The sequence below is a fragment of the Plectropomus leopardus genome, chromosome 18 (assembly GCF_026936395.1).
Source record: "Plectropomus leopardus strain MGB_pleo_1.0 chromosome 18, ASM2693639v1, whole genome shotgun sequence".
NCBI classification, from domain to species: domain Eukaryota; kingdom Metazoa; phylum Chordata; class Actinopteri; order Perciformes; family Serranidae; genus Plectropomus; species Plectropomus leopardus.
In genome coordinates this window covers 30,201,271-30,224,071 of record NC_142193.1, presented here as the reverse complement: position 1 = coordinate 30,224,071, position 22,801 = coordinate 30,201,271, and the positions used below count along the sequence as shown (strand labels likewise).

At 40.6% G+C, this 22,801-nt stretch overlaps 1 protein-coding gene across 2 annotated transcripts in view; it reads right to left on the bottom strand.

Moving 5' to 3' along the window:
- The window catches only part of LOC121956324 (E3 ubiquitin-protein ligase SMURF2), a 79,240-nt gene that overhangs the window by 29,806 nt on the left and 26,633 nt on the right, over nucleotides 1–22,801 (bottom strand). The window contains exons 2-7 of one of the 2 annotated variants that reach the window (XM_088069355.1): nucleotides 16,581–16,619; nucleotides 14,141–14,249; nucleotides 7,143–7,282; nucleotides 2,832–2,897; nucleotides 1,702–1,786; nucleotides 516–599 (exon numbers count right to left, since the gene is read on the bottom strand). In XM_088069355.1, coding sequence (XP_087925481.1) covers nucleotides 516–599; nucleotides 1,702–1,786; nucleotides 2,832–2,897; nucleotides 7,143–7,282; nucleotides 14,141–14,249; nucleotides 16,581–16,619 — 523 coding nt within the window. The remainder of the gene's footprint in view (nucleotides 1–515; nucleotides 600–1,701; nucleotides 1,787–2,831; nucleotides 2,898–7,142; nucleotides 7,283–14,140; nucleotides 14,250–16,580; nucleotides 16,620–22,801) is intronic. The other variant, XM_088069356.1, reaches the window with a different exon arrangement.

Sequence of the window (22,801 nt, the reverse complement as noted above, 5' to 3'; positions counted from 1 at the left end):
CACCAAAGAATATATTTATTCCAGCCGGAGGTCCGTGTAAACACACGGTGCTGAGGCGGACAGCCGGAGTATAAGGAGGTGTAATGGGAAGGAAGAGGAGAAAGTCATCTCTACAAACACAAACAGCAGCAGATCAATAGGCAGCCTTTAGGAAGTCTTTAGGTGCTAAGTGGGAAAACCGTCCGAGGCAGCGCACAAACAAACGATCAAACATTAACGCAGAGAGACGGCCCGAGGGCTAACAGCTGATCGACACACACATAAATACAACAACGGTGACAGAGCGGGACAAGAGACGCCTCCGTCTCTGCTGCGCGACTTTCACTCCGCATCATTAAACACCTCTGTCTGCAGCGAGTCTGCGTCACAGCTTTCTGAGGAGCACGCTCCAGTTTTGGACAGACTCGGGCAGTTTGGGAGCGCCGAGGTCGGAGGTGCGGTCATCGTCGGGCCTGCAGCTGTTTGATTTGAGAGGTCTGAGGTCGGAGTTTCTGTGGGCTGCACAGTGTACTCACCTGGTAGGCCTCTCCCACTGTGTGGTGCGTGTGATGTGGTTCAAGTACTGGATCCGTCCAGACGCCGTCCTCCTCTCCTCCCAGCTGGCAGCAGAGACACACAGACGCAGCAGTGAGTGGACATGGTTAAGCAGCCGCAGAGCCGTCTTGCGTCTCTCTGCTCTGTCTCACCACATTAAAATATCTTGTTTCGTACATCTTTACCTCCGTGCTCACGAGCCGCAGTTACTGTTTAGGACAGTGATGCTCAACTTAAGGCCCAAGGGCCAAATCTGGCCACCGATGGGGTACCGAGGGGCCCCCAACCATTTTCTAATTTACAATAAAAATAAAGTGATTCACACGGGGAAATGTTTTTGTACTTTTAGTTTATATAAAGTGCCAGAGAGCATAAAACAGCTTCAAAACAGAGCTGTTAATTAAAAAATAATGCCAGTGAAGGATCATCTGCACCTCCAACAGAGGTCCTAGTGAAGCCCCTTATGTTCTAAAATCCTATAAACATCCTAAAATCCTAATAATGCCCAAAGTCCTAGAAATGTCCTAAATTCCTGGAAATGTCCTAAAATCCCTGAAATATCCTTAAATCCTTGAAATGTCCTAAAATCTTAGAAAAGTCCTTAAATCCTAGAAATGTCCCAAAATCTGTGAAATGTCCTAAAATCCTACAAATGCCCTGAAATCCTAGAAAAGTCCTTGTATCCTAGAAACGTCCTCACATCCTAAAATCCTAGAAACATCTGAAAATCCAAGAAAAGTCCTAAAATCGTAGAAACGTCCTAAACTCCTAGAAATGTCCTAAAATCCTTGAAATGTCCTAAAATCCTAGAGATGTTCTACAATCTTACCAAAGTCCTAAAATCATAGAAATGTCCTAAAATCCTTGAAATGTCCTAAAATCTTGCTAAAGTCTTAAAATCCAAGAATTGTCTTAAATCCTAGAAATGTCCTAAAATCCTTGAAATGTCCTAAAATCTTGCTAAAGTCTTAAAATCCAAGAATTGTCTTAAATCCTAGAAATGTCCTAAAATCCTTGAAATGTCCTAAAATCCTACAAACGTCCTAAGACCTTAGACCGGTGCAGGTGGCTGCTGCGACTGGCCGCTGGCCTCCTGTCACTGAGGATGTGCACCAGCGTTTTACAAACAGCTCCCTCTGAGACGATAAGAGATTTCTCCAAACTCACCCATCTGGGAGATCGTTGTCAAACAGCCGACTGCAGTCCACCACGGGGCCTCCTGTGCCGATCCGGTCCCTGGACTGCAGGCTCACTGCAGCAACACATGGCGGACAGATGCACGCGCTGTTACTCGACAGCAGATTACAGCGCAGATATTTTATCAGAGCACAATATGGAGCTATATATCTTTATGAGGAACAGGAACGGGGTTAGATTTTATCAGTGTGTCCTGGAGGGTCTGGTTAAAGGAAGTTGCATTTTCATCTTTTACTTCTGCAGGGAGGGTCCGCTGTTATGAAATATAATCCCAAATTTTATATGAAGGCTGTGATAAATGTGACGGATTTTTGGGCAACGGGAACATTTTGAAGACTGGGCATATATCATGATTACAGAGATTTAGCAGGTGGTACCGATACCACTGAAATCCCACGAGTCAGTCACGAGTCTAGACACCCGATTCGATACCAACGTAAAAAACAAAAGAAAACGAAAATACAAATATATAATATGATGATAGTTTAAAACAAAATGTCTTTAAATAGTTAACCTTGGCTTTGACCTTGTATCTTTTTGATTTAAACTGCCCAAAAGTGTTTGTTATATTAACTTTGTTTAACCCTTTTACACCTGAGAGACTTTGCTGGATTTGTTAAAAAAGAAGAAAAAAGAAAAAGATAAGCCAAGAAGAAATGAGCCAAAAATTAACAAGAAATTTGTTTTAAAAAAACCCTAAAAAATTTACAAAAAAAGAGAAAAATGAAGGAAGTAAAGTAAAAAACAAAAAAGGAAATTCCCTAAAAAAAAAGCTTAACAATAATAATTCTGTAACATAACATTAAATATGAAATTATGATAATCATAACTATATTTTTAAAATCTACTTATTTCTTGCAGTTTTCAGGATACCTCTTGCCCCATGTGTTCAGGAAAAAATTAAAAATTGATTTGTGAAGGGCCTCTGAAGGTTTCAAAGGGTTAATATGCAACGCAAAGTGAATAAAGCACAACACATCTGATTTGTGATGAAGAGGAAAGTCAGGAGTTTATTTTTTAGATATTACATTTTTGCGAATCTTTCATTTATTTTCTGATTTTTCTGACTTTTTGTTTCTTGCGTGTGCGTCTGTACTCACCGACTATCTGTCCTCTGACTGTGTCGCTGTCGTTGGGACTCAGCTTGTTCAGGTCTAGTCTCTGGTCTGAGGAGAGGACAGAAAGAAGAAGAAGTGACGGCAGGGACGAGAGAAAGAGAGACGACACCGTGAGACAAACAGAAGAAAGAGGGAAAATAAAAGAGAAAAAAAGAGGATTCATCAGAGGTTTACGTTTAAACCAGCATGTGTTGGGATGCATTTTTTCCTCCCTGGATGAGTCCCATTGCTCTGTATCATTTACATCACTCAGAGTCAGTTCCTCTCTCTCCCTCATTATCCGTCTCTCCGTCTTGTGTCTGCAGACCGCAGCTCGGCTGTGCCCTGGAACAGATGGTGCGCTCCGTGGAACAGCCACGGGCTGTAAAACTCTCACTGAGCGCCGGTACAGAGCGGGCTTCAGTTCAAATGCAGGGGTCAAACATTTGACAAATTTCAGTACAAAGCCGGCACTATTCCTCTCAGTCTTAGCATGGACATGAACTTCTGCCAAAGTCTGGAAACTCTTTGTCTGAACTTCTTAAAGTCTGCGGAATTTGAGAGCGAGGGAGAGATCAGGCGGAAAGGGGGAAAAACGAACAGACACACACACAAAAAAAAGTCTAAGTTGCCTGCAGACATGAGAAATGCCACTATCTGCTCTCTGTTGTCTGGGTGTCATGCAGATCAGCTCAGGATGTCTGTCTAGACTAAACAGGGACCAAAACAGGCAACGGTCAAACCATTACAAGGCTGGCCGGAGGTCAGCAGCCACAGAGAAAACAGAAAACACACACACAGAAAAGACTCAAGTTTAGACGCACTAAAGGGAGAGTTCGGCTTTTTTTCAGCTGGGGTTGTTTGAGGTGCTTTCATGCGACCTTTATTTCCATCTCGATGAGTCACTCAGGCCTCATTTTTAAGGACGTCGAGTGCGCAGAAAACACAACGAAATAACAAACAACAAAGCAAAGACCATTAAAAACTGTTACGTTCAAAAGGGGAGTAATTGCAGTTTTAAAGGTAGACGCAGCAGAAAAACGAAAAGTAGTTTTTCCAGATTCAGAACTTATACGTTTAATTTATGTGAAGAGTTTTTATATCGTGTATCTTATTATGTTTTTAACTGTATTCTTTGATCCTTTTAACTATGTAAAGCGTCTTTGAGTCTCTTGAAAAGCGCTCTATAAATAAAATGTATTATTATCATTATTGTCTGGTCTTGAGTGTATTGAATAGGTAATTATGTTTTCACTTATTAACTTAATATCAGATTTTAAACGGGAAAACAAAGCTGTTGTATCGCTCTCTTCAAAGCCAGACTCTGCTGAGAAAAACTGAGATTTAACATCGCTGAAGCTGCCCTGATCACTTAGTTTGTTTGTTATTTTGTGACTCGGGCATTTAAAGGGTTAATTTGGATTCACCAAAGTCACACAATAACTCAAACGAACGGACTGATCCAAGCAGCAGTAGATCAGCAGCTCCTGAGTTCAGCGAGCTAAAACTGCTGTTTGTGTTAATGGAGTCTGGCGGTTTTGACGAGAGCGAAGACGAGGAAGTGAAGCCGTTTCCCGTCACGGCGGCCGTCTGATGGAAAACTAAAGCAGTGAAATAACCTCCATATAGCAAACACTTCTAATGATTTAGATTTTTTTCTTTTTTTGGCTAAGTGGCTAAGTTTTGTCTCCTTCGATTGGTGCATCACTAAACTCCCAAGTGAGAATCCAGCCTGCGTCTCCAACCCCATTTAACTCTTTAACAGTCACACTAAGAAATGAATTTGCAAAAAACTACATTATGGACCACCGAATAAGTTAACAAAATGCATCAATTTATAAGAAAAAAACATTTGCCAGTATAATGCATTGTAAAAAGTGCAAAAATGCATACAAAAATAAATAAATAGAAAAATGAGAAAAATCTGTATAAAATATATGGTAAAAAAAAACACATTGTCATTGTTATAGATACAAGTAAAAATAAATATAGCAAAAAAAAAAATAAATAAAAATCAGTATAAAATATATGGTAAAAAACAAATTGTTATTGTTATAGATACAAATAAAAATAAATATAGTAAAAAAATAAAAATCAGGATAAAATATATTGTAAAAAACACATTGTCATTATTATAGATACACTAAAAATAAATATAGCAACAAAAAAAATCTGTATAAAATATATGGTAAAAAACAACTATCAATGTCATTATATAAAAACATCTGTATAAAATGAAATTGGGTTTTGCAAAGCTTTAAGTAAAGCAATTTGATCGCAAAAAACGTCAACCGTGCAGTTACGATGTCTTTTAAAGGGTTTAAAAAAACAAACTCTCCCTTTAAAGTGCAAACATTTCACTGCATTCATACACACAAAGACGCAGACACTCTGCAATTATACATAAATGTTTTAGTCCACCCAGCGGCCTCCATAAGGTCTGTGGGGGGGACAAAACTGCAAAAAACAATGGCATGACAAATACTCGCGGGGCGACCACAACAGAGAGAGCACAACAAATCTACGCTTACATTTAATAGCTCTACAATTATGCATGTCTGCTCGAAATGACCGGTTGTCTAGATCGGCAGACGGAGATAGAGCGAGGTTAGTCACAATGGCATTTTGTGTGTGTGTGTGTGTGTGTGTGTGTGTGTGTGTGTGTGTGCACGTGCTGCCAGTCTGTGGAGGAGGCTGAAGGGGAAACTGAGGGGTGAGGAGGAGGCCAGGAGAGAAAGGAAATGCAGAGGCAAACCACTCGCAGCTGTGGCACAAGGTTCGGGTTTCCTGCGTCGCTCCAGGAAAACAACAGTGTCAGGGGCTTCTAGGAAAACAGCGGCGCAGGTACCGGCAGCTCGAAAATCACCCCACATCGCTTTGTTGAAGCTGCTGCGCTGCTTTTTACTTGCAGCCATTTACTAAAGCCTCCATGTCATTTATCCGGTTAGCGTCTGACATGAGACGTTTTTACTGTAATTGCAGGGTGATGCTGATTGGCTCTTCCTGCTCGGGCAGAGCGCTGACCCCGCTCACACACAGATCTGGCCTCTGTCAGACCTACTGAGGGGGGCAGGACGCTAAAAGGAGCTACTCTTCTGTTCTGTCGCTTCATCCTGACAGAAGAGCTGTGGTTTTAACCTCTGCTTCTTATCACACTTCAGGTATAAAGCTGGCTTCATAAATACGGCCTCATTTTACCATTAAATCACAAATCACTGCAATCAATAATGAATTCTCCACTCCAGTAAAGAGAATAAATGAGCTGAGTAAACTAAACGACAAATAAATGGCTCACAAAAACAAAGTCATGTGTAGTTTGGCAGCAACATCTGTGCCGCAACTGTGCAACAATTTCATTTTCAGAAGGAGACAAAAGAGCGTGTGGAAAAAAAGACGCTGTCTGGGTGTCAGGACTGCAGACTGCATCCACATCTGTGCAACAACACACAGCTCTGTGAGCAAGAAAAATACATCACTTTACCTGTAGTTTATTAATGAATCTGGACAGTGCACACATCAGCAGTAAGCATCAGCGTAAATAAATTTCAAGTTATAACTCCTGTGTGGACGCAGAGATTTAAGCTTTTGAAGAATCAGAAAAAAGGATAGGACTCAAACTTTCAACAATTCATCTGAAAGTTAAGTTTTCGTGTACAAATGTGTGTATTATTTTGTATAACTCGAAAAAAACACACTGGGCCTCATCACAAAGCGAGCGTGCAATCAAATCTGACTGAAGTGAAATCATGAACATTTTTTGAACATTGTTTTTTTCAAATTCTCAATAACAAATACTATAAAATAAATTTAAATAGTTTACTGTTATAATAAAGTTAAAATAAGCACTTTTATAATAAAGTTAAAGTTACAATTAAGTTAAATGAAATCAAATATTTCATCTAATATTCAGCAGATGTTTGTTAACGTGAGCGGAAAATAAACGCTCAGCTCTCCAGTTCATATATTAATATTATAAAGGTACAAAAACAAACGGCCTGCCTGCTCACACACAGTCCAGAGGCCGAACGTGTGTGACGCATCATGTTTGAGTCTTTTTCTTCTTTTTGCATCTGTGAGAACGAGGAGAGCCTCAAGCTGGTGGCTGACAAAAACGATAACTAGACCTTATCTTCATGAAAAAGAAGAAAACATACGTCGAGTGTAATCGATGTATCGCCAACCGCTAAATGGCTCTATAGCGCTGCCAGTGGTCAAAACTCTGATGTGCAACATGTCTCCTTCCACTAATGAGCAGACAGTATATTCAGCTTAATAAAAATATAACGTATTAAAGAGAAAAGGAGTAATACTGACACTTACAGCCTGTGTCTTTAAGGCGGTTGATGGCGTTGGACAGAAGGCGGACACAGCCCAGAAACCCGGCCCCTTGCTTCTTGTGAATCTTCTTGTGATTCCACACGCTGATGGTGATTGAATCTGACTTTCCGATGTATCTGAGGAGAGACGGAGGACAGGGGGACATGATTCACGTTTAATAATGACAGCCTCTATCGCAGACAGCGTCAGAATCGCCGTATGAAACTCAGGATGTCCCCAGCAACGCGGGGAGAGAGACACACATCCGCCACCACAGAGTCGCCTCGCCAAGGACACGTTACAAGACACAGTGGGGACGAGGAGGAGGAAGAGGAAGAGGAAGGTGTGCTGGCTGAGAGGGATTTTCCAGCCAGTGCGTGTGAACGCGTGGATGTGACCCTGAGCGTCTGAGCGTGAGACAGAGCGCCACGAGCAGACTGAATCCTGTGAATCATTTATTCACAGCGGGCCGTCTCACACATCGAGGGAGGAGAAATGGCACGAAATAAGGCTGCAGTGACGCGACGAGCAGCAACAAAACTACTGCAACTATGAAAACACTGATAAAACTGCCTCAGAGGGCTTTAGAGCAGACACCATGCCTCTGCCCTTTGACCCTCACATCCACTACGGAAAAAATACCCAAAAAAACCCATAAAAGGTCAAAAAAATGTAAGAAACCTCAGGAATAGTGACTGAGGAGGGATCCCTCTTCCAGGACGGACAGATGTGCAATAGAAAAAAAACAGTAAAATTACAGTAAAATGATGTACAGGAAAGAGAAAGCACAGCGACTATATACATACATATATATATACATACATATATATATATATACATATATATATATAAAATGTAATCTGTCAGACTGTGGACATTTATTAATTTATTCTACAATATGTTATTTTGTTTGTTTGTTTTTTTAAATATATATATCAGGTGGACATCAAGCTTTCAGCCCTTGAGTCTCTTTTGGTTCATTTTTTTTTTTTTTTATTTGTGAACTTTTCTTTTTTTTTTGTCGATTTTTGAAGAAACATTTTGACAATTTTCTTTCTCAAAGCACATGAACGCAACAAAATCAGGAGAAAGATTTCCCAGAAACCTTCTAAACAATATGATCAGCTGATATGAGCCTATATCGATATCGATGATATTTTTCTGATATGTGTTTTTTTTTTTTACAGACCATATAATGCAGAAAACGATGCTTGGGTGGTTTAAATGTTCAGCAGTTGACTGATACTGAACATGATGTTTATTCAGCTATTTATTTTATTGTATTTATTCTGTATTTAAATTTTACCAAAGATCAAACAGTACTGATATTTATTTTATTTGTATATTCTTTATTTATGTTAGTGTATCATGTTAAATAAGTAAATTGTTAAATAAAAGTTGTTTGTTTAAGAAAGCAGCCTTCTGAACACTTTTGTATAATCATATCGTTTCATTCCAGGGGAAATGAGATGAGGGAAACAGTTTCGTTACAGCAGCAAAAAGCAAAAGAGAGCAGCAACTGAATATTTGTCAAAAAGGCAAAATAATGCAAATATATATACAAAGGAAGGCACTTAACATAGAATAAAATAGTATAAAATAAAATAATATTAATAATAAATATATGTACAGAGAACAAACAAATAAAAAAAGATTAAAAAGAGCAATAACAAAGAAAAAATTGCAAATAACTGCAAAAAGTGAAGATGGATGTGCAACATGTATCGACCTATATCGGTAATTGGTGAATTTTCCTATTATAAAATCGGTATCGGTCGCAAAAATCCCGTATCGGTCGGGTTCTGGTACAAATAGCCAAAGAAATGTAGGGAAAAAGAGGCAGATGGTCCCTGAGTGCCCGTCTCCTCCGTGCTCTCGCCTCCTCCTCTGATAAAATCTCACCATGTGAACCTGTTGCGGCACATCTGCTCGGGTGGGCTCCCCTCCTTCGGTCGAAAACTAATCATCTGTACGATTCGCAGAACTGCATCCCGCTGTAATTATCATGCCGCTTCCCAAAAGGGATATGAAACAATGGGGCTGTGAGTAAGACGTCTGGACATTTTGAGCCGATGCCAAATGCCTGTCTGGGGTGCGATGTGAGAGCGCTGCGATGTCAGACAGACGTGACGGGAGGGAAGTATTACAGTCATCTGGATCGCCCTCCACGTAATAAAATTCATTAGTCTGGCTAAGGTTTTTAATACCAGTTATAGGCAATAACACACACACACACACACACAACAGACAATGGGAAAGTCGCAGTAAAAGGGAAAAAAGCAGCAGATTTAAAGAGTCAGATGTGCTTTCTAAATACATCCTTTTATTTGGCAGACTGTACTCATACAAAGCGGCATCTTTGGCACCGTTTTTACGAGCTTTTCCCTGGAAGTCAAAGCCGAGAGGCATACGGTCAAAGTGAAAGAAAACATTTTCATTACAGCCAGTCAAAGTGAATTTGTTTGATGTAAATGTTTCCTTCTTATTCTATATACAAGGAATTCAATATACAGACTCACATATGCTGTTTGTGTGCACGTGTGTGTACGCATTTCCCGAACACTGATTATTAGATTGTTGTTATTTGTAGTTGATGTACTTAAGTGTATTTTCCTCATCATACTTATTCATGTAAAACTATATTTTCCTGCAATTAGGTCCTATATTATATTTGTTTTCATGGATCTAGAACAAAGATTAATTTCTTGTTTCCTACTGTCATATTATGAATTTGTTTAAAAAGCTTGTATTGACTGTTAAAATTAGCACGTTGATTGGTACCAGCTGGTGATCAGTTTGATGACGGTCACACCCACAATGACACAGTAAAGCTGAGGAAAGCTTCGGGCTGGACCGCGTTTTTGTCTGCTGCTGTGTATCAAAAAACAGCATTAAAAGCTTATCTGTGAGTGCTGACGACTTCTTTTTGTGATTTTTGAGCCTGAATACTTTTGAGTGAGCATGCCACCTCTTTTGTTTGCAGCGAGTCAAAATCTGAGTTACAAACAAAACAAAAGACAAGCTCAATACTGCTGACGCTCTCCAGCTGATTGAGAGATCTCTTCTGCATTTTAGCACTTTGTCTCGGCCGCAGCTCTTCACGCAGAAACACTGAGGATCTTATAAAGCCATTAATGCTGCTGCCATTTAACTGAGTTCTTCCACAGCAATTCGGCTTGGATGGTTGTCGGGAAGTGGATGGATGAGTGGGCGTTAATAATTTCTAGACTAGACTTGATACTTAACATAGCAAATGTATTACTTAGTGATGCCATATTTGAAGAACTCCTAATTAACCAAATGTGACTGAGTGTGCGTTGGAGAGAGGCTCCAAAAAATGCTTGAAAACACTTCATGACACTCACTGTGAATGTCCTCTAAAATACATGATTACATTACTAATAATCTGTGTCCTCGTCCTTCAGCAGAACGACCACTTCTGATGTCGATTTTTAATGTTCCCTCGATTAAACCGCATGCTGTAGTTGTTAATGTTTCTCTGTTTGAAGAGAAATTCAGAATATGACGTGCACGTGCCGTAGAGGGCGCTGGATCCAAGATGAACAATTAAGATAGAGATCCGCACAGCAGAAGGCTTTTATTCTGCAAACACAAGTGACGTTTCGAGCCAATATGCTCTTCCGATACGCGAATAATCATGTGACTCAAAAGGGCTGAGGCCCTTCAAACTGCGGACTGAAAGACAAAGTCGGGGCTGAGTTACTGATGCTGACTGATCGGCTCCGCTCTCATCTTCCGCCGGTGTCTCCACCGGTGTCCACTACGCTCTCACTCTGCGCCGGTGTCTCCGCTGGTGTCTCTGAATGTCCGCTCTGCTCTCATTCTCTGCCAGTGTTTCCGTCGGTGTCCGCTCCGCTCTCATCTTCTGGCGGTGTCCCACTCTGCGCCAGTGTCTCTGCCGGTGTCTCTGCCGGTGTCCGCTCCACTCTCATTCTCCGCCGGTGTCTCCGAATGTCCGCTCCGCTGTCATTGTCCGACATGTTTTCTCAATCTCCTCTAGGGCATCCAAATGTCTTGATCCGGTCCTGATACTGTCATTTATTAGCACGTTGCTGCTTACAGTAACCGCTGAACACCGGTGTAAGTGGCTGCCTCATGAAAATTACTTTCTTTTACAAAAGTGCAATTTTCCAGCTTTTTGTCTAAAATATCTTTTTTTTTTTTACAAAAATGCACAAATGAGTCTGTATCGGTTGAAATAATCATTATCGTGCATCACTGATTATTATCAATACTGTATCAGTACTGTTCTGTATTCTGTACCTTGTTCGACTGGCTGGGATGAAGGAGAAATAATGAAATAGTTTCCCTCTAGACTAAGCACTCAACTTAGTGTTTCTTATTCTTCTTTTTCTTTCTTTTTTTTTTTTAATATTATCATTTTTATCAGAATTTATCAGAATTATAATTATTAGTCTTTTTTCTCATTAATTTCTTTTAGTATTTCTGTACATGATTATGTATGTAATTGTCCTTTTCATTAGGTTCTGTCTGTTGCTTGGATTGTGTCAGTGTTTCCACTTATGCAACTGTGCAATACCGTCCCTTTATTTTGTCATTCTTCTGAGAAAGTGAGTGATTTATCTAAAAAGATTAAAGTTCCTGGTGTCTGAAGGAATAAAGACAAATTAAAATTGAAAAAAAAATAATACTGTATCATTGTCCAAAGAATCAGTTCAATAATGTAAAATATAATATCACTATACTTGTGATTTACATCCCTGAGAATAACACAGAGACACAGCGGGCAGACTGTCTGCTGTCCAATGCTGAGGGGTCACGGTTCACCAGCCAGTTCGCTGGCCGTGACCAACGAAACCCTGAACACACACACACTCAGTATTTCTACACCATCAAACGATCACACACAAACAAGTGGAAAAAAATATCCCCTGCCAGCAGCTCTAATGCGCTCGGCTGCAGTTTGGACACCAGGTGTTGCAGACCCTGTTTTAATAAGTGTGAGCCAGACGGCTCAATTAAAACGTCTCTGCTCCAACACACCACCTGAGAGTCCGTCTGCTGGCCACGGGGATAAACGCTGTCAGACAGGGAAGGGGGCACACTGATGTTAAACTTATCACTGGCACAGAAACAGTCATTTGCACATAAACTCCGCTCGGCTTCGTCTGCGGGCTCTTGGGACAAATAAGTGCCGAGAAGCTCCTCCGAGCCACGAGTCTCCATCGATCCAGCCTTAAAGGTGCGCACACACACGCGCGTGACTTTTTTCCCCTCTTGTCAAATGTGACACGAGCGGCTAATTTAACAGCCGTGTAGAGAGAGGGTCCCGTATCCCCAGCAACCAAACAAACGGAGACATGTGCTTCCTCTCGCTGTTGGCTGTGCATGACGGTTGGATAAACACCGGGGCGAATACTGGAAACTTTCACTCTCACATTTTCACTCACGCGCTCCGGCTCCGTTTTTTCCAGGTTACTTTCGCAGGACAAACCATCTTTGGGAAAGACAATCAGGGCGCAACAAGACATGCACGTGTTTCACTCAATGGAAGAAAATACTATTGGAGACGCCCCTCCTTCTTCTGTTTCTTTTAGGGGACATTTTTAGAGCCTTTGCTGGAGCTGAAGGGTTATGTCATTACACAGTATGCAGATTAAGTGAGAGAGCAGACGGAGCTGTTTACATCTGTTACTGTTTAGGCCGTTAATGACACACACGGACACTTCTGCGTGTGCTCGCTTATTGAGGTTAAATAAAGAAAGACGTAAAAACTGTGAGGTATTGCAGCGACCTGAGCCGGGCCTCACACTGCTGTTTGTAATCAGGTTAAGTCTTCAGGAAGGTGGGAGGTATTCAAATAAACCAAAAAGGGATTTTTTGGGGGTTTTAAAAACATTCACTGTGTTAAAGGGACACTTTTTCCATTTTTAACCAGCTTTATATCAAAACAATATGTCGAAAAACTGATGTGAACTTCCCTCCATCTAACCAGTGCCTGGATATCCATCCTCCCCTGCGGCGAAACTTCGCCAGATGATGCGTATCGATGCAAAAAACGTCATACGGGGAGTTTTGCTGGTGCTCGGGCTACAAGCTGTACTTCCGCATTTTCGTGTTGCCTGTCACCCACGCCGCCACTGGGCGACAGGACTGCATCAAGAGACAGACCCACCCCTCTCTTTCTCCCTCGGACCGAAATACGGTCAATCGGTAAAACTAGGCAGCGCTCAAACTTGGATCAGGATTATGTTGCTGGGCTGCCTGTTTTCAGAAACATATTTTAGTGCCATGTTTAGCTGTAATAGTGAGAGTCTGTGAACAGGAACTGAATGCCGTACTGTTTCCAGGGTTCATACACATTCTTTAACTGAAAGACTTTTTGTCGATTTTTAAAGAAAACATTTAAGTAACTTTTTTCCTGCTCTTTAAAAATGTTGGGCTATTTTTAAAGAGAATATTTTGGCATTTTTCACAGCCAGAAACTGTAAAAACAGAAATTACAGTTGAATTTCCAAATCACTGGACACATCATGCCTTTTATAAGGTTTGTGAAACAGATTTCCATGACTTTTCCAAACATTTCAGTTTTGCTTTTTTCCCCCAAAATTTTCCAGGCCTGGAAATTGCTATTTCCAAATTCCATGACTTCTCCAGGTTTTTTCATGACCGTACGAACCCACACCCCGCACAGTGAAAACAGAGGCTGAAAAACTGAGATCAAACTTTAAAACTAAGGAGCAAGATCAAATACAAAGCGAGACTCTGTTACTCTGTACAAGTTAACATCACCGCCAGTCAAGGCGTTCATTGGTCTGGTGCGGCCCAGTGCATTCTGGTAGTTGTAGGTTTTCTACCACTTGAGCAAAAGTGCCTTTTTTATCTGTTTTGACTGATCAAGCAGCACCAATTTCACAGTGTTTGCATTTTTCTGCTGCAGAGACATCCTTGCTCTTGTTGGTTGATTTTTTAAGTCGTTCTTCAGCAGTGAATAAAGTGACTGCAGTACTCACAGGTCATAGTGTTGGTTCCACTTTGGGTCGAGCGTGTTCCTCACAGTGTCTGTGGAGTGGCATTGCCCTGAACCGTCCACAACAACCTTGGCGAAGGGATCAGGGAGGCCTGCGGGGAGAGAGGAAACACAACGACCCCTCGCTCAGCCACATGAACCGAAAATAAATATCAGATAAACAGTTTAACAAGACACAAAGGACAACATTACACGTGACAGATGGCGATAAATACGACCGACGCAGATGCTGTGGACGCCGCTGAGGGACCAGGCACGCATTACTCATTGTTTACTTTTTTTTTATCCCAAAATGAGGTCATTTGGAGGAAAAAAGGACAGTTTTTGATAACTGAAGATGCCAGGAGTTTTTACAGTTATGTCTGTTTCATTAGTTTTATTATCTAATCAGTTTACTTGCTTCCCGATTGAGTTTTTCTCGATTTAGTTTACTTTTTATCAGTGTTGCCAACTTCTTTTCAATGAAAGGGGTTATCACGACCTCCAAAAGTTTTTAAAAGTCACGAGATGATGTCATACACTTACTTACATATTGATGAAATCATAATGGAAGCATCCAAATTTTACTGAACGTTGCTAAATTAACATTTGATAAAACATTTGAATGGCATAAGAGCCACAGCCCTGACCACAGTGTACCACTTACATTCACTTCCAGAGAAAAATGACATCGTAACCACAGAAACTGAACTCCCACAGCGTGAGGCGTCTCCTCCCCTCCTGCCTGTCCCAAAACCTACTGATGCCGCAGGAGGACAGAGACGGGGAGACCCCGCACTGCTGGCGGAGGAGCCACGGACTGTGATTACTCTGAGCAGCATGCATGGGAACAAATTACAACCCATGTAAATCTTTCTGCCCCGCAGTCTGATTAAGGCGTTAAATTTGTTGCCAGTCACTTTTTAGGATTAAAGAGGGTCTGAAAAGTTGATCTATCTAGCGACAAAGTCTTTAAGTTGGCAGCATTGGTTTTTATTGTTTATAAATGTTTGTCCAAAATTCTTTGGTAATTTTTTGATCTTTAAACATTTTTTTTTGTGTTTTAAAAGAATATTCTGTCTTTTTTCTTTTTTATTCACAGCCAGAAATTGTAAAAACAGAAATGATTGTTGGATTTTCAAATTACCGACTGTCATTGGACACATCTTGCGTTTTTATGCAGGTTTGTGAAACAGTTTATATGTATTTCTATGTCTTTTCCAAACATTTCAGGGTATTTTTAGTTTTTAAAAGAAATAATATATCAAATTGTGGTTAGAGAAGGGTATAAGTTTTGTCTAATGGCGTTTGTCAGTGATTCTGTTTCAGACAACATGACAGCACAACTGATGAGCACATAATAGACTGAGTTAACAAATGACAAACACACACACACACACACACACACACACACACACACACACACAGACAGATGTTTTCATGTCTAGTTTCAGCGCTGCTCTCCACCAGCTCGCTGCCTGAGTGTTTGCTCAGCTCCTGAGCGCTGGAATGGCAGGAATGGGCACCACAAAAACCACCTGAGTGAGCAGAAGACCTTTTACGTGCTCATTCACCATGACAGCCTGACCCAAACACACCCAAACACTCACAACACTAAAGACACCCACACATGACTTATTAAAGCCTCGGTGGGGAAAATGAACTGGGTGTTTCATGCAGAAACGCTGCCCGAAATATAAATATATTCACTGAGTCCTCGTGACATTTTACATGACTTTATCATACATATTAAATGTCAGATATGATATTGGCGTATTCATGTTTAAAGTGATGAGGCGCTACGTAGACGACACTCTGCTACTCCTCAGGAGTCTCAGCATCTGTTGAAATGGGGGCCACTTTTGCAAAATGACCAGGAGCCTGGTGGCCAGGGCCCAGTCGCAGCTGACGTTTCTATGATTTCAGGACATTTCTAGGATTTTAGGACATTTCTTGGATTTTGGGACGTTTCTTGGACTTTCAGACATTTCTCAGATTTTAAGATGTTTCTAGAATTTTAGGACATTTCTCAGACATTTCCCCGATTTCAAGACATTTCTCCAATTTTCAGATGTTTCTAGGATTTTGGGACATTTCTAAGATTTTAGGATATTTGAAGGACTTACGGACATTTTTTGGATATTAGGACATTTCTAGGATTAGGACATAAGGGTCTAAGCTTGGACCTCTGTCGGGAGGTGCAGAAGATCCTGCACTGGCAGTTTTTTAATAAATATAAAAAACCTCTATCTCGATGCTGTTTTATTCACTCTGGCACCTCAAAAGTATTTTCAGTGTGAATCACTTTTATATTATTAATGAGAAAAGGGCACAGCAGATTGTGTGTCACTGTCAGCTTGCAGCAGCTAAACACATTCATCAGTGTCCAGCGCGTGCATCATATACAGGTTTATCATAAACAGCTGTGATGAGCAAATACTTACGGAAGAAGTCCTTCTTCACCAGGTTTTTGGCGCAGAGGACTGAAAAAGAAAGAAAGAGAAGTGTTAAACATACACATTAAAGGGAACAGCAGTAAACAAGGGTTGTGTTTTCTGTGGCCTGTGTGGAGTTTTTAAAGGCATATGTTAGAAAAGTGTCGTGGACGTGCAGGAGGAGCACGTGTAGCAGGGACTAGTTCAGGATTCAAGCACAGAAATGAGATAAACAAGGGCCAACTTTGGTGGAGATTACACAAACCATCTCTTAACTAGAAACCATTTAATGTGCACACAATGCGTATCAAGACGCCCGACCAGCAGCAGCAGAGGAAGAAACCCTGAGCTGAAGGTTTAACGGTGAAGCTTTACAGTAATAACACTTATTATATCATTAGAATAAAAGCACTTGACCATAAACCATGTCACTCGTTACATAATCGAGCCTTTGAACTAGAGGAGGGGATGTTTTGTCTTTTTCCCGCGGAGAGGTCGAGCCTGTTGATGTAGTCTGTTGATGAAGCCGTGGAGGCGGTTGCTGTGGCGATGAGTGTGTGCGTGTGCGGATGGATGAGGAAGCTCAGTCACCACCTGGTCGTCTGGAGTTACAGTTACAGCCCGTGAGTCAGCAGCATGGAAATACCAGCTTGTTTCTGTGATAACATTTTCTGGGGAACAGACGCTAAATGGTCTGGATATGGATCTGGCTGATTCTCTGGTCTGAGTAGAGATCGGACTATAATTAATATGACTGTGTTATTTTGTTTCTCTTTTAAGCTTCTTTACGCCACTAGATCACCAACATTCAGAGGCTGTAACGGGCTGAGTTTTCAAGTCAGAGTGAAAATACTGAACTCAAATCAAAGTAGAGACCGCAGGAATCCGTCGATGTGAACCGCCTCACGCTAACTTGTCGAGGTGGTTAAATAATGCCACAAAATGAGGCTTAATTTCTGCAAAGAAAAAAATGGCATCGCCATTTACACACAGATCCCTGAACCTGCAGAAGTGCAGTGTAACAAAGTATGTGTACTAGTATGTGAACTGTACTTAAGTATAAATTTCAGGTACTTGTACTTCACTTGAGTATTTTCTTTTCATGCCACTTTATACTTTTACTCCACTACAGTTCACGAGGAAATATTGTACTTTTTACTGCACTACATTTATCTGACAGCTTAGTTACTTAAAAAAACATAAAAACATTAATAGAGTTAATAAAATATGACTTTTTTTAATAAATCAAATTATCAAACAGTTAACACAAGTACAGCCGCACCAAAAAGCTGTTAAATCAATCATTTGATTCATGGAAAATTACTGTTATTTCTTTTCTTTTTTTCTTGAGTTTTGAGTGTTTTGGGATGTTTTATTTCTTCTTTTTTAAATAACAATTTTTTAAAATGATTTTTAAAATGTTTTTAGATGATTTTTTTTCTTCTTTTTAAAAACTGAGTTTGGGCTGTCATCTTTTTTTTTATTTATTTTATATGTTTCTTCTTCTTATTTAATGATTTTGAGTTTGGGGTGTTTATGGCTGATTTTTAGTCTTTTTTTTAAATAATTTGAGTTTGGGGTGTCTTTTCTATGTTTTATTATTTTGAGTTTGGGGGTGTTTTTCTATTTTTGTAATGATTTTAAATGTTTTTAGATATTTTTTTTTCTTCTTCTTTAAAACTGAGTTTGGGGTGTCATCGATTTTTTTATTTGTTTTTATATGTTTTTTTTTCTTCTTTTTTAATGATTTTGAGTTTGGGGTGTTTTTGGTAGATTTTTAGTCTTTTTTTTAATAATCTGAGTTTGGAGTATCTTCTCTTTTTTTCACCACTGTTGACTGAGTGAAAATATTGGCGGTGACATACAGTCCTGGTGCTGTTGATGTAGTAGCAGACAGGTATGCAGATGACAGCTGCTATTTGACAGACATCGTGCTGCCATATGAGCTCATTTCACACCTTCAATGAGCGACATCTGCTCACGTCTAAACCAGCTCCGGGGCTGTACAGCCACACGATCAGTCACTCAGAAAGACGAGTGCAGGGCTCCCGACACATTCATTTATTTATTTGTGGCAGTCTGCCTCGATCAAAACATTTGCCACCACATACTGATTTTATAATCTTGGTGATGGTTCATTAGGAGTGCTACTGGTATATTTACCGGCTCTGTGCTGCGCAGTTTTGGAGCGCAGAACATACTCTGGGCACAAAGGGAGCAGCAGAGTGTCAGATACAGTGAAAATGAAACTTAATCGTCACTTGCCACAGACACACATAGACTGTAATTCTGTAGGAAAGACTGAAGTTGTGACTTCTTTTTGCTAATTGATTATTCACCTTCATTTTTTAAGCAGAAATGCAAGTGATGAAAGTTTGCCATTTGTTTTTTTTCTTGTGTGTGATTAAACTGGATCACTGTGGGACCAAATTTAAAGAGGTTATAATAGTGTAGCAATTATACGTTGTTTTTTTTTTGTTTTTTTTTCTGACATCTAAAAGACCGAATGACTGATAAATTAAACTGACATGCAGTTTTGTACAGCTGAGGCTCTCTGTCAGGACTTTCTCTGATAAGCTGAGATCCAGACATTTAGGAGGTTTTTACCGGGTTCAGAATTATCCACAGAGGACTTTTCCTCTCCAACACAAACAGACGCGGTGATTTAAACCGGTGAAAACACTGAATAAAGCAGTTTCATGCTAAAAATCAGCGTTTCTCTGCTGCTGTTTGGCACAGCACGGCCTTGAGCTGAGCTGTTACAAATAAAAATTGCTCAGCTTGTTTCTCTGACAACTTAAGATCCAGATGGCTGATGACTGAAACCCCTCATTCAGTTAAAATAAAAATATACGAATAGTAAAAAGACCACCGTCTATAAAGTTTACTGTTAAAATTTTGGCCTTAAACTTGTTAAAAAGTACATTTATGACAGCTTCTAGCAGACAACCACCATCTTGATGGATTTTGCAAATAAGATATTACTCCACTGACCGAATCACACAGGCTTAAAATCACATTTCTCCGCCTTTCCGCAATGTTGGAAACTTTCTGGGATAATGTGAGCGCACAACAAAATATCTACAATCTAATCAACGATGAAAACAATCGTAGGCTGGTTGCATGTGCTTTTTCTCTCTCGTGGCTCGCTCACCCCCCTGCGTGTGCAGGTGAAAGTGCTCAGACTTTACTTTGCTAACACAAATAGACAAAGGCACACCCATAGCGGCAGACTGCAGCTAAAGCCATTCAAACTGCGGCCACTGCCAATTCATCTGCCCCCCGCACCCCTCAACCCATGCCACACATACTCAGACACACACACCATGTCAAATATCACCCTGAATCACTTGAAGTCTGAGCTAAAACAATTTTGCCCACCGGGAAACGGAGGGGAGGAGGACGTGTCCTCTGAGTGCCGTGTGGACAAAATTAAAACACAAATCACCAGCGTGCAGCACACCAGCATCTACATATGCATGGTGTTAACAGGTTATGGGTTTAATGAAAAGAGCCCCATTAAAAGAGACAGAGGGAGGAGTGAAAAACACACGAGGAGACGGCATGCATACCCTCCTGGGGGGACGGAGGGGGGTGCAGAACATGCTCGACAGATGAGGAAGAATTTCTTTCCGCAAACATCCCTGGGAATGTGTTACGTTCCAGTGAAACCCACCTCATTTCTAAAACATCTGGTATGCATCGCTTTCGGTCGCGCTCTCCCTGAACACACAGATGAGCGTGCACGCGCGCGCGCGCACACACACACACACACACACACACACACACACACACACACACACACACACACACACACACACACACACAGGCCCCCTGAGATAACTCTTTCGAACTCCACTGATATAATTAATTATTGAGAGGCACAGAGGAGCGAGTGTGGACGCTTTGAGGCTTTAACGGAGGTGTAAAAGGTGCAGGAAGGTAACAGGTGACAGTTGTCTTTGTGTTTCCACAATGCGTCTGTATGGTGGCCCTGAGGGTCCAAACGCTTCAACATTTCAGGAAACATTACAATATTTTCAGAAAAGACATTTCCCAAAACAAAACATTTCAGAAAAGCCTTAAATATTTTCCAAAACAAAACATTTCAGAAAACCCTTAAATATTTTCCAAAACAAAACATTTCAGAAAAGCCTTAAATATTTCCAAAAACAAAACATTTCAGGAAACCCTTAAATATTTCACAAAACAAAACATTTTCCAAAACACAACAGCATTTGGGAAAACAGAACTCTTCAAACCAGATAAAGTAGGTTATAATGGGCCGTGTTTTCTAAAATGTTGTGTTTTCGGAATTTTTGTGGTGTTTTGGGCTGTTTAAGGAAAATGCTGTAGTGTTTTCTGAAATATTATTTAGTTTTGGGAAATGTTCTGTTTTGTGTTTTCTGAAATGTTATGTTGTTTTCAGAAATGCTGTAGTGTTTTCTCAAATGCTGTAGTGTTTTGATCCTCAGAGCCACCATACTTCTGCCTCCACAGTCAACATGTGCATAACGTGAAAAAGAGGCTGACAGTGATTTGATGGTGTTTCCAGAGAGGGGGGAAAACACTGAGCACTATGTTCCCTCGTCTAGAAGTCACAATGCAATAAATCCACAGGAGGTACACAGAAAGAACAGTGAACCACTGGGAAATATGACTTTAAAGCAAAGCAAGGTAGCAAACCCCTGCATTCAAAGTCCAGACAGGAACAATGAAATGACAAAATGACAAAAGAGACCAACTGCAGAGTCAGGCAGGACGTGACGTGGCCCACGCAAAGGCCAGCTCAGCTCAAATCAAACTGAGATAAACCTGCAGACCCTCCTGCGAGCACATACGCAGTCCTCAGCTAGCCACACAGCAGGGAGGCGACACTGCAATTATACCTATATAGGCTCCTTATGAAAACATACAAGGGGCCGGACCGAAAACCGCTGGAATGGTACACGCAGGGAGACAATGGTGGCAGGGAAGCCAATTAGGAGTCTGAGGCTGCAAAACAGCGAGAGAGAGCGAAAGGACAGCAATCAGGACGCAGTGGAATCCAACCATCACAATACCGCTCTCACTGCACGCTGACAAAACACAATAATTAAGGGATAATGTACAGCGAGCGCGTCATTATTGTGAAAGGAACCCCGACAGGGCCGTGCAGGTCTCCAATCATGTTCAAGAGCTTTATTTTGCAATGATGCCCCGCACACTGTACACTGTCTCGCTTATTTTTGGGCTTTTTATGCTTTTACATCATAGGACAGGTGAAGTGTGAAAGGGGTAGAGAGGGCCGCTGCGGTGAGGACATAGCCTCCGTACATGGGCACCCGCTCTATCCACTGAGCCACCGGGTGCCCCAGCAAATCAATCTTTTGACATAAAGTATTGATTTAACCATTTGAAATCTTCGCAAATTGGCTTAATTTCTTTTATAATCATGAGAAGTAGGCAATGAGCCACAGAAGTAGAAATAACCCAAAAAATAGCAAGTTATGAGTAAAACATACAAGAAAAATACCTAAAAATTAGTTTAAAAAAATAATTAATAAATAAAAATAAAATTAAATAAACAAGAAATTACCTGGAGAAAGCGCAACATAATTTTGAATATTTAGTAATTATATTATTATAGTTTTTCCCTAGCGTTTTTCTTTTTTCCCAAGCTTTTTGAAAAATATTCTTCTAAAACCACAAATTTCTTGCAATTTGTGGAACATTTCTTAGTTATTTTTGAAAGACATCATATACGTTTGCTCAGAGTTCAAAGGTTTAAATACTTGTGGTAAGTGTCTGAATGCAGCACGACTACGAGCCCTTCGATGGGAATAATGACGGCTAGTGCGGTGGCTGCAATACAAATAAAGCCGCTAATGTTTTCAACATAACATAATGTTATCATCACAGTCATCTCACAACTGCGTTTTATCGACATTTCCAAAATATTGCTTAAGTTTTGCGCAAATCTGTGATGGAAACTTGCCTACTGACACCGTCCTGATATCAGCTGTGCAAAGCGCCGTCTGTGACCACGGCGTTACACAGATCTCACTGCAACAAACCACAGAGAAGCTCGTATTATGACACGCACAGAGCGAGCGCGACTTCAATCTCTGCTCGGGACTCCGCTACATGTTTACATAGCAAATACTGTGTATTAATGCTTCAGATGTGACATACAGAACCTTTAAAGATGAGGTTAAGGGTGGGCATGTCCTTTTTTTTTTTTTTTTTTT